General features: G+C 38.2%; 1 protein-coding gene across 28 annotated transcripts in view; it reads right to left on the reverse strand.

The window, feature by feature from the left end:
- Positions 1-12,143, reverse strand: part of UBAP2L (ubiquitin associated protein 2 like) — a 39,501-nt gene that overhangs the window by 21,717 nt on the left and 5,641 nt on the right. For 9 of the 28 annotated variants that reach the window (XM_037016794.2, XM_037016787.2, XM_017655256.3 and 6 more), the window contains exons 3-11: positions 11,961-12,038; positions 11,148-11,258; positions 7,820-8,024; positions 7,359-7,454; positions 6,901-6,946; positions 6,271-6,383; positions 4,392-4,451; positions 2,503-2,555; positions 837-922 (exon numbers count right to left, since the gene is read on the reverse strand). In XM_037016794.2, coding sequence (XP_036872689.1) covers positions 837-922; positions 2,503-2,555; positions 4,392-4,451; positions 6,271-6,383; positions 6,901-6,946; positions 7,359-7,454; positions 7,820-8,024; positions 11,148-11,258; positions 11,961-12,038 — 848 coding nt within the window. The remainder of the gene's footprint in view (positions 1-836; positions 923-2,502; positions 2,556-4,391; positions 4,452-6,270; positions 6,384-6,900; positions 6,947-7,358; positions 7,455-7,819; positions 8,025-11,147; positions 11,259-11,960; positions 12,039-12,143) is intronic. The other 19 variants (XM_037016800.2, XM_037016805.2, XM_037016804.2 and 16 more) reach the window with 5 other exon arrangements.

Raw genomic sequence — 12,143 nt, forward strand, 5'->3', positions numbered from 1 at the left:
TGAATGCTCTGTGCCCCACCCCTGCCCTATGCATCTCTTCATCTGGCTGTTCCTGTGTACAGTTAACAAGAAACCAGTAACAGCAAGTAAAACTCTGTGTCTGAGTCATTCTAGCAAATTACTGAACCTGAGGAAGGGGCTGCAAAGAACCTCCAAATTTGTTGGTCAGACAGAAGTGTGTGTAGGAAGCCTGCACACCTGTTTGCAGCTAACCTTTGAAGCAAGGGCACTCTTGTGGGACTAAGCCTTCAACATGGGTCTGTGCTAACTCTGGATACTTAGCATTAGCATTGAACTGAATTGTTTAACACCTAGTTCAGGTCAGGGAACTGAAGAATTGGTGAGGAAAAATGACAGAATATTGATGTCACAAAAAGACATACCTCTGGAAATGATTATCTCTAACACCCTATTCCTGTAACACTTCTTTTTAGTACCTTCTGAGTCAACAGCTATCATAACCAGGTATAGAAATAATCTAAAAGGCTTTCAGGGGATAAAAATATTCTCTGACAAGTGTTATCTTCCTCTACTGACCCCAAAACCTAAGGTTCGAGTTCTAAAAAGTTCATTGCCAAATCCTAGGGGAAAAAATGATCACTATACTCAGTGGCCAAGACCATAATCATATAGCAAGAGAAGCTGAGAAGCTACTGAACAGTTATCAATGCCTGTAAATCTATCAATCAACCGAAGAGGAATCTAAGGTGATTTGATTATCATTATTACCAATACCACAGGAGCTTTTAAAGGCCTGATGCCTCTCTTCCTTACAGCTATCTCAGCAGATCCCTTTGGGAAAAAAGAAAAGACACCAAATTTTACTACACACTTGCCTCTGACCAGCAGTGATTGTCACGTTCTCCGCAGGCAGAGGCACTGAAGACACATTAGACGCTGTGAAGATCTTGGTCTCAGAAAGCTGGAAAACAAAGGAATTAGTCACTCCTGGTGTTAGGTAAGTTATAGTCAGAAACCTGGCACAGGTAAGGGAAATTCATTATGAAGAAAAAAGGGAAACCCTCAGAAGAAAGAACTATGTACCCTGAGAATTCTAAATGGATTGACATTAATGCCTCTCCTATATATGCCCAATGCAAATGAGAGGGTATACTCAAAAAGCCCAAAAAAAGATAGTGGAGTCATATAATACAATACACACACTGATAGAGGAAGGTGAATAGACATGCTAGACAGAAAAAGGGAGAACACCCCTTTTGTTTTCCCATTATGGTTCCCAATAACAACCCTTGTTGCACAAACGATATTTTATCTTCCACCACTCCTCAAAGAAAGGAAGATCACATCAGATAAAGACACAAATAAAAGAAGTTAATTCTTGGCTTTTGAGCAGTAAGGGCCCAAGTGCTGGTGAGGTAAGGTCTTTTCAGGGACAATTTTAATTATATGTAATTTTTGCCTTAATACTGACTTCATTACACCTAATCTCTACATTGTAAGACACTAAAATTAGGTAAGCAATAGTAGGGAATAACGTTTCTACTATTCAAAAGTTGATTTGGTTTTGTTTTTTACTTTTTCATTAAAATCTCTCCTCTAAATAAAACAAGGAATACACCCCACAAATAAATTATTTCCTGAAAGTTGCTTAAGCAGAAACCCAAGTCTTAAAAAGTATTCACAAGTAAGTCTAGCTCAACTATAGTAGAAAAAGATCACCCTTTGATGCTGATGCATCTGTTAAAAACTCTGGCATGGCAACCAAAATGGTTTCATATATCATTTCCTCTCACCAACGATAAAAGCTGTCTTGCCTAAATACATATGAGTATAGGAAAGTAGATTTAAAAATGTTAAAATGGGAGTTTATCCATGATCACTGAAAACACTAATTCACAGCAAAAGCTTGACTTCAGGAATCCTCAAGGTCCTAAGCCAATAAATTTAGAGCTTGGTTATGCACTACCTTGTGCCACCCATGTATGAGTTTCCAAGTTGGGTCTAGCTGCAATTCTGTAACTTCTATATATCCATCTCAATTACAATTACAAAGTTGGGCTTCAAGTACATAAAAGGGCTCCAGAGCCAACGAGATTGAAAACTTGAAGACTTTGTACCCATCTCCAAGCCAATCACAGGACCACACACCAATGCCTGTATGTGAACCAAATAATGGAGCTGCTCCGAGTAGAGTCCTGTACCACCAGCAGCTGTTACTCAACGCACGACCTGCCTAATTCCATTTCTGGTGCCCTACCCAACCACCATCTTGTCCTGAGATAAATCCGACAATCAGATATTGGACTTACACAAGTGCACTTGCCCTTTCCATAGTCTGGTTCCACAGAGTCCTGTTCATGCCCAGTCTCCTTCATATAACATATGTGAAATGTTCTGGCTCAGAACACTATTTTGGATGTAAAAGTTTTGGGTCAGAATCTTAAGGGTAAATTTTGAGGGGCAGAAACATACCCACTTTCTATCCCTAAACACCACTTAGGGATAGAAGGCACTAATGAAGAATGACTTGGGAATACCTACATCTTCATTCCAATCTTCAGTTCCCCACTCCTCTGTTGCGGTCCTCCACGCACCTGGAAATAAAGGAGAAACAGTGAGGTGACTAAGTGTCAGTACAAAGCATGTGCACAGAACACTTGTGTTAATGTTTTGGCAGCCAAAAATACAACCAGAATTTAGTAATCAGAGGGATTCTTGGGCTTCAGAGGGAGGAAAAGATTGTTTAGAAAGGGATACCTCAGAACATCAAGGCTTTAACGAGATCAAGTTTTCAGTTTTTGTTACACAGCTGTAACAGCATAGAAAGCGAGAGCTAGAGAGAGAATACAACAGAACCAATGCTCCATAATCACTTAAGGCCCTTCAGCCCTCTGACGTAATGGTCAATTCAGTGAAATGGCAGCCAATTTAAACCAGAACATGCAAACTATACCTACTTATCTGGTGTAAGACAATACTGCAGGCAGTCTGAAGACAATTGGCATGACAGAGGAACACAAACTGTTGCCACATAATGAAAGGGCAATGAAGAAGGAAAGGCTTGAAATCCAAACTGAGGGCGTGAAAAATAATTTGCTATTAGAACTGAATTAAAAGAGCATAGTTAGCAGAAGTCAAGTTTATAGACCTTATTGATTTAACTACAAGGAATTCCCATGGAGCTATTCTTTTTGTAAGACTGGGCAAGAAAAAAAATCAAATGTGTGATAGTTATGTCTAATCTTGATCACATGGAATGTGAAGTCTGACCTGCAAGGTCATGGAGCAATGAGGCTGTACACTCATGTTGGTAATAACAGTTTCTACAGCAGAGGTCCATAAGCAATGAAACCACTTGCTATACCCCCCTTGTTTTGCTTCCTTTATACATACATTCTGAGAAAGGGAAATTGCCTTTTCTTAGGGAATATGGGTGAATGTTTCTTCCCGTCACTCAAAGGACCACAATAAGGAATAAGGATTCTTCCCGTCACTCAAAGGACCACAATAAGGAATAAGAACCTATCTGTAGAAGGGAGAAAAACACTTATTTTCTTCTCCATTACAACAGCAAATATTGAATAACTCTTACAGCCTTCTCTCTAAATGGAGACAACTCCTCTTAAGAATCAAATAATGAAAGTCTGGCATTCAGATATTTCATTGTCACTGAAAAGAAATACTCTAACACTGCTAAAACCCATCTTAAATTCTTCTAAACATTTAATAGTGAAAAATCCTATTTCCTAGAGAAAAATATGCTCATTGTAATGCTTCCCCTAGGATAATATGAAAACTGCACAAGGGAAATTCCAAGCTACTTAATAACAACATTCTCCAAATCAAATCAAAGTCCAATCTCAGCTTAGACAAGTAACAAACCACACTCTTCTCTCTCTCTCTGGTGATACCACAATTACTCCCCATCAACATCCATCCCACCCTGGTTCAAAGGAACGCAAGATCTGGGTTAACTAATACATCCACACAATCCTAGAGTTGGAAGTGACCTGAGAAGTTAGCTACCACTGAGAGGCTCTCTCAATGCAAGAATTTTTTTCCTGCACTCTGGCAACTGTATCTGGGATGGAAAGGCAGAATGTAGTTACCCACTTGATTATTTTCTTATATAGGATGTATAATTTGTGGCTGAGAAAGAGGATTATACTGAGGAAGCATTAAGGAACAGCAAACACACTGAACAACAAACAGATTAGGGTTTCCACTCAACAGAAAGCACAGCCAATGTAAATGCTAAATATTCATTAAATGAACATTTTTAAGAAGGAAAAAATGGACACAGAATATGGAAGAAAAAGGCAGGAAGAGGAAAAAGCAGGAGGATAGAAAAATAACATATCCACAGATATCTCAGTTCATAAAAATCTACAGAAATATCCGGGGCAGTTAGGCGCCTGGATGTATCATACCAGGAGCAGTCTCAAATTTTCGGGGATAATTTGACCCCTCAACCCCAATGAAATCAAGTCCTGAAACAAAAAGAAAAGAAAAGAAAAAACAACCAGTGAAATCTTACTTGTGAGTGAGTACTTGGCCCCAGTAACTCCCACTGTACCTGTGGATATTTTAAGGGTAGGTTTGGCCTTCTTTTTAATAAAAAAGGGAATTTGAAGTCTTCTATCATGAAAACATAAAAAGAGATCATGCATGAAAGTAAGTTCATATGGTGAAATTAACAATGATGGGAATGCATGAAACTATATGCAGTACTTCCACACTAAAAAGACGACAGCAGCATCACGTAATTTTTCATTCAGCCACAAATCAGATTTCTGATGCCAGCTTCCCAAACTTGTATTCTCTACTCAGTAGAAATAAACACACATCTCATCCTTCCCTGTTTCTCTTAACTAGATCCTTGCTGAAAACAGCTAAGACTTACACTCTAGGACTGGGACTCTATGCCTGATTTCCTATCCAAACTGAAAACTGAAAAATTCCTTAACCTCTACCTACAGTCTTTTCTAATAATAATAAAAAAGCCAAATGCCCAAGAACTAGAGCTCAAAAACAGTAACTATGGTTGCTCAGACTACTCCATGGCCTCCAGAAAGCCATCAAGAGATAAATGCAGAACAGTTCTAATGCTTCCAAAGTACAGTAAGTTAAAACAGGAAAGAACATTTCATAGCCAAATGGTCAAGGGAATTTTTAAAAAAATGGAATCTTGCTAATAACTAAACTTTAGCCTCTTCCAATGGGAAGTTTGTATTCAAAATGGGTTTATCAGCTTAGTGAACAAAAAGTAACATTCAGGACCTGACTGTAGGCGGGGTAGATGAGAAGCTATTTGGGCCAAAGACCCTTCTAAAACCAAAGGGATTAAAGATCACTGCTCTTTGAAAAGGGGCAAGGCAAATTCAAATGGATAGGAATCAAGGAGCCTAAGCAATTTGTTCTCTGCCATTACTCATCCCCACTTTATTAAGAGGAAAAAAATCTCAGGCTCTCCATGTGCTGGCTCAGCCATAACAAGGTAACTGCCCACGTAAGAAGAAAGTACTCTAGAGCCCAGAGGCTGCTCTTACTTGTAGTAAAAGTTTATCTTTTATTCCCAAACACATCTTGGTATATTCCAGATGCCTATCATAGCCTTAAATATTATGTACACACCATATCTAGACACAGGCACCAAAGCTTTTTGCCAGCTAATAAGAAATGCTATCTTATTCAAACCATGTAATACTCTACCACACCCAAGAGACTGTCCAACAAAGAGCGCTACAAAATATTGAGATTCTTTTCTTGCTCAGACATTGAGATTTCCCAAAAATGAAGGAAAAAGATTCCTTTCCTGATACCAGAATTAAACTGAGAGTGGGCTCTAATTGTGAGCCCTATTTATCTTCAAGTAGTAGTTTGATTAATTCTGTGTATCTTCAGAAGGCAAAGCTAGCAACCCTCACAGAAACACTAGGAAATACAGTTAGGAGATAATGGCAGTCACATGATGTAAATGGAAAGAGCACAGGCTTTTGGAGTCTAAGAATTCCAAGTTCAAATACTAGCAAATTTCATAATTGCTCTTTCTGTCTTAAGTTTTGTTATCTGGAAAGTGATGATATATAATGTCTATTTCACAAAATGTGATGAAGATCAGGTGAAATAGCATGTATAATGTGCCCATAGGCACATATTAGTAAAGAGAATACACAGTAATTCAAATGCCATCACTTTCCCCCATCTCTGTACCCAGAAACTATTTCTCACTTTTTTATGTGACTTTATAACCTCAAAAAAATTATTCCCTTAGGTTCCCAGAAAAGAAACAAATAAATGGTCGCTTACTCGTCCCGTCATCTGGTTCAAAGTGGCCAGTGTTGTTCCACGTGTTGCCACTATTATTGCCATAGTTATCATCAGTATTGGCTGGCTCTGCATAATCAGCTGGGTTAAAGGTTCTGGGAGGTGGGGAAGAGAAAAGGCTTAAAACACTCTCTAACCTCTGAACAGCACCAGCAAAAACTACTCGGAGAGAAAGGCAATCAGAATCTTGACTTTCTCTTTCCTACTACTGACCAATCATGGCCCCCATTCTATAACCCCATATGGTGTCTACTATTTCTCACTTATCAGCCTACCTAAAATTTCATGGTATAATCTCAATTTATATCTACTATCCACGTTGGGTTAGGACACCAATAATCATATTAAAATCCACAGAAGATTTTTGGAAGATAGCAGGAATATACACTCAAATGCAGCTATGAAATAAAGATAACTATCAGGTGATAAACACCCTGAAAAAAAAGCTCAAAGCCTACCTTGTTTTCTGATTAGTCTATAGAAATCTTTCTGAATATATTTTTGTTAAGAATACGTATTATCTTGAGGATAACAGGGTATTAGTCATTCTAAGATGTTATAGTGATGTTTAAGGGGGGAAAAAATTACAGACATTGGATCAATGAAACTTACCCCATTCCTTGAGCAGAAAACCTTCCTCCCCGCCTACCAGAGCCACCTAAAGTAGAGAAAGAGAGGGCAAGAGAAATATTTACAAGCTGATGTAAAACTATCTTCCCAACTAAGAAAACTCTAGAATAGTAAGTGGTTGACATCATCCAATGTTCTTTCTTTCACTCAGTAGCGTATCAGACAATATAACACAGTAGGATGATCATTACTACTGCCAGGTTGTTCCCTTGCTAATCTAACTCCTGGGTCCTCAAGCAAATATATTATCAACAAAAAAAAAACGAAAGGAAATGACATTCAACTTCTTTCCCACTGCCCACTCGTCAATCTCTAGAATTTGCATGACATCTCAACAATAAGGTAACCAGACTCCATGTGACTTTGTTTTTAAATTTTCCCCTACAGAACTAGTAAAAGTACCCTGCCCCCAATACCCATGCCCCTAACAAACTGGTCACCTCTGCCTCGGCCACGACCTCTTCTGCCTCTTTCCGTGCCTCTTCCAGAAGGCCCTCCACTCTTGGTGCCATCTAATCCATTTTCCTGCCCCCGAACTGAAATTAAAAACACAGATGGCCAGTGAAGAGTCAATATAACATGTAAATATATAAATGACATGTGTATTATATATACAGTGGTAGAAAGACATATTAGAAAAAATGAGCTAGAAGGATGGGACATGATGATTACTAGGGGAACGGTGATGAACCACAACAGATAGCTTTAAGTCAAACAACTTTACAAATGACTACCAAATGACTTCATGCCAAATTGGTAGCTGTTGCTAGAAAAGGCTGCACGTAAGAGATGCTAAGGTCTCAGAACAGGTGATGTCAAGAAAAATCAAAAGGATGATACAATGATTACTAGGTCCAGCCTAGTAGGGCCCTGACCTCCCTCAAGTCTAGACATTACTGACCCACAGCTGGTTTTGTTAAAGCCCCATGCATACACTCTCGTCCACGGCTGGCACCTCTGCCCCGTCTTGGTGGCCCTGCACCACGTCGTCGACTATAGTCTCTGTCCCGGTCTCGATTTTCTTTGCCTTCCTCGTTGGATTCCGTCTGGCCACCATCCTTCTGTCCTGAGACTCCCTTCTTCTTCCCGACCATCTCCCAGGAATGCTAAAAAAGGGCAGAGCATTCATGTCTAATCAGTATGGACTGCCATCAGGAAACCAGAGACAAAAGCTGGACAACTGTTAACCATTCTCTTTTCAGCACCCATATCTAAGATACTTCTTCTAGTTTACTTCTATTTAAATGGGGAGTACAGACAGAACCTCAAAATATATATACTTATCACTGCAAAATTCAAGACCCTTTTGTAGGAAAGTTGTTTATTGCTAATGGATGGCAAGGGTCACTTACAAAAGGATCACCAAGATCTCTATCTAGTTCAGTCCTTTGGAGTATTAGTCAAAGGATCTAGTTATTGGTCCCTACTTTTCAAGTGTGTTTCCTAGGCTGCAAAAACTAATTCCCTTTGGATTCAGGGACTCCCAACTTTTTGTATTCCTATTCATGTCAAATAAAGCCAAAAAAATCCCTCAAAGTTTCTAAAAGTTAACTCTAAATTTAAAATGAGTGAACAGCATTCAACTCTTGCACACACTCTTCAAGCAAGCAACCCAGAATGTACTAGGAAAACCATACCTATTCCCCACTCTATCCCCCATGAACCAATTTCCTTTATTTGAAAGACCAAGTAACAGTCAGCAAGGCACAGCAGTCAACATGGCCCATGCTGACTATAAGAACCCTTCCATCCTAGGTTTTATCCACTGTGTTCTCCCTATATTTCTTAAACTGATATAATCCAATTCAACCTTCTTCAAAACATAATAATCTGATCCACTCCAGACTGCAGGAGGGAAAATCTATGATAAGAAAAATAAGCTAAACAGCATTGCAAACACACTCAATTCATCAGGAAAATGAGCTTTATAAATTCGAAGTTTCAAATGTCTTTTTACATGTATTTTTGTAAAAAATATGTACAAATAAAAGTTCCAAGTCAAACACCAAGACTACCAGATCTTTACTATTCCAGTTACCATCTAATTCAAACAATAGCCCAGTGCTCAGCAACACTTAATAATTTTCAAGAATATGGACCAGGTACAATATGAAATGAGTATTAGTTTTCTCAGGGTTGATAATAATATTGTGGTCATATAAAAAGAATATCCCTCCTAAGAGAAGCATGCTGAAGAATATAGGGAATGAAATGCTGTGATTTCTGTAACATAATTCCAAATAATTTCAAGTGTCCATCAGTGGATGAATGGATAAACAAAACATGGCATATACATATAATGGAATATTATTCAGCCTTAAAAAGGAGTGAAATTCAGATAAATGCCGTAACATGGATAAATCCTGAAAACACTATGCTAAATGAAGAAAGACACAAAAGGACACATATTGTATGATTCCACTTATAGGCACCTAGGATAGGCACATTTCATCAAAAGAGAAAATAGAAGACATTACCAGGAGCTGAGAGAGGTGAAAATGGGAAGTTACTGTTTAATAGATAACGCAGTTTCGGCTTGGAAAATGAAAAAGTTCTGGAAATGGACAATGGTAATGGTTGCATAATATTGTCAAGGTACTTAATGCCACTGAATCATAAACTTAAAAATGGTTAAAATGGTAAATTCTGTTAAGTTTACCACAATTTTAAAATCTTAAGAAAAAGCAAGTATAGTAAAATTATATCTATATATCCTAAGGAATTTACAATAAAAAGTTTACTAAAGTAGTAACTTAAAAAAAGGTTAAGTATCCCCCCAGGACTTGGCAGACCCTGTTGCCTACTCTTCCAACCCAAGCCCATTCCACATTACAGCTGGTGGGTCATTTATACTCACAGTAGCTTTGATTCATACATTATAGTAACTCTGTAAGTAAATCTGCATCAGAATCCCTGGAAACTACACTCCAAACAGTTTGCTTTTAGAGTTTTTGCTAGTCTGTCTCAAAACTTGGCAAGTTTCAGAAACCTGTCACCTTCTCCCTCCTCTATGGTACACATCAGCTGCTGGCACCAGATGGGTTCTATAAGGAAAAAGAATTACTATGATCTTCCCAAACGCACTGCCAGTTTTCTGATATGATCTCATCCACCCAAATACATCCAACATCCCTGGCAGCTGACTTCACTTCCCACTGGTTTCACCAGTAGCTGGTGTATCTGTAGCATAAGACTACATTATAGTTTATTTTCCTTCTTGACACTGAAAGGTCAGACTCGTAGCACTAGGCAGAAAATGCTAGAAGGTGAAACAAGTGACTTGTGCTAAAAACATTCAGACTTTTCAAAGGCATGAGTAGTGCTGTCCCTCCCCACCTAACCAAAAAAATCCTAGTAATTATTTTAGAGTGAACTCAGAATGAACCAAAAGCCTTGTTATCTGATTACAAAATCTCATCTGGGACCATACTCTTGAAGGAAAAAATCCACAAATTTAAATTCAATGATCAAAAAAGTTTTCCACCATTATTTCCCACTGTCTCAAGGAAACTGACAAACCTTCAACATTTAGCTAAAATGACATGATAGCATCAGTTAAGTTGGTCTAAGGATGAACTGTGGTTATCTACCCCAACCAAAGATCCCCAGTGTAAAACCAAGTAAATGACTTCAAAATGAGGCAATGCTCATTAAAATGACTCTCATTAAGGAGAAGAAGAAGTGAAAGCAACTCTAAATTCTAGGGCAAGAGATCCTTCCTCCAAGATATCCCCTATCACCTCCAGGAATGGTCAATAGGCTGTAAATCTTATTTGTCTGCTACTCAACAGAAGTTAAGTTCACATGATGGAAACGTATGAAATATACAGCTGGTATCAATAGGAACACTCTGAAATCAGAACCCACTAGTTTATGACTTTGTTCAATAGCAATAAAACAAGTGAACAAAAATCTCCCATGATTAGTAACTAAAGCTATAAAACAGCACCTCTAATTCAGACTAACCCAGTCTTGAAAACAGTCACTAGCCTAGAATGAGTAATTTATTCCAGGCCAATTAGAAGAGACTGATTTTACCTGTATTCTCTTATTTATGGTATATAAACTTTAAGTCTATTTGCAACCTGCAGCAAACAATCATTAAGATAGTTCCCTACTCTGTCAGAGAATACTCTGCTTTAAGTTGAGTTACCCAATTGCTATTTTTGGAATATTACTAGCCTGTCAGCCTGGGACCCACTCTTTTGAACACTTTATTAGCACTCTACCGTATCTGGGTTTCCTTCCAGCAGTACATTGATGGCTCTGTTGACATCTCCATTACAGTCATGCAAAGCAATGACACATTCATCCTGGTTCTTGCCTGTGATATCAATCAACTGAAAGAGAAAAATCAGCAACCATCATGAATAAGCTTGCACTCCCCACAAAACGAAACCAAGTGAAGAAAAGGGAGAAGATACCAGGTCAGGTGGGAAGATCTAATCTTTAAAAAGCAAGATATGTATAATTTTAGAGAAATAAGAGGGACTTACATAGCCAGTATCCACCCACCTCCTGCCCCAATCTCCTTCTTGTTACAAACGACCAAGTAATAAAACACTAACACTATTTAAGATGCTTAAATCAGCAAAATGACAATTTTCTATTCCAAAAAGCAAATATATACACCTATGATTAGGGATGGGGTCAAAAGTATTTATAAAGCAATGAAACAATAAAAATCGAATAGAGAATCAAATCCAGAAGCACACAGGCTTTAGGATACAATTAATTTCTATATTTCACAGATGCCACACCGCTCAAAGCTGCTATAAAATGGCTTCAACAAAGTCATTCAATAAACAAGAGGTTGAAATTAAGATAAAACAATTTGAACAGGGTATCTATCCAAAGGAGTGTGGTAAATCAGCCAATAAAATAAAAGCTCTTACTTATTGGCTTGCCCTATGGTATTTTGGGTCATAGTTCTTTTAATGCCTACAGTAGAAAAATATCCTGCTAGGCACCTATACTATTTACCTGTGTTCTAATCCTGATGTGTTTTCTCGTAGCTTATAGCAAATTAGTGATATACTCACTTGTTTCACCTTTTCCTCAAAGTCAGCATCATTATGGTCCGAAATCATCTGTGCAAGTCGAATTTGTTCTGCAGTGGCCTAGGAATTGAGACAAGTTCAAGAATGTATAATTAACAGACAATGGTTTAGAGAAATAAGCGGTCTGTGTAGTCAATATCCACCCCACCTTTCTGCCCCAATTTC

This window comes from Manis javanica, chromosome 14 (genome assembly GCF_040802235.1).
Source record: "Manis javanica isolate MJ-LG chromosome 14, MJ_LKY, whole genome shotgun sequence".
NCBI lineage: Eukaryota > Metazoa > Chordata > Mammalia > Pholidota > Manidae > Manis > Manis javanica.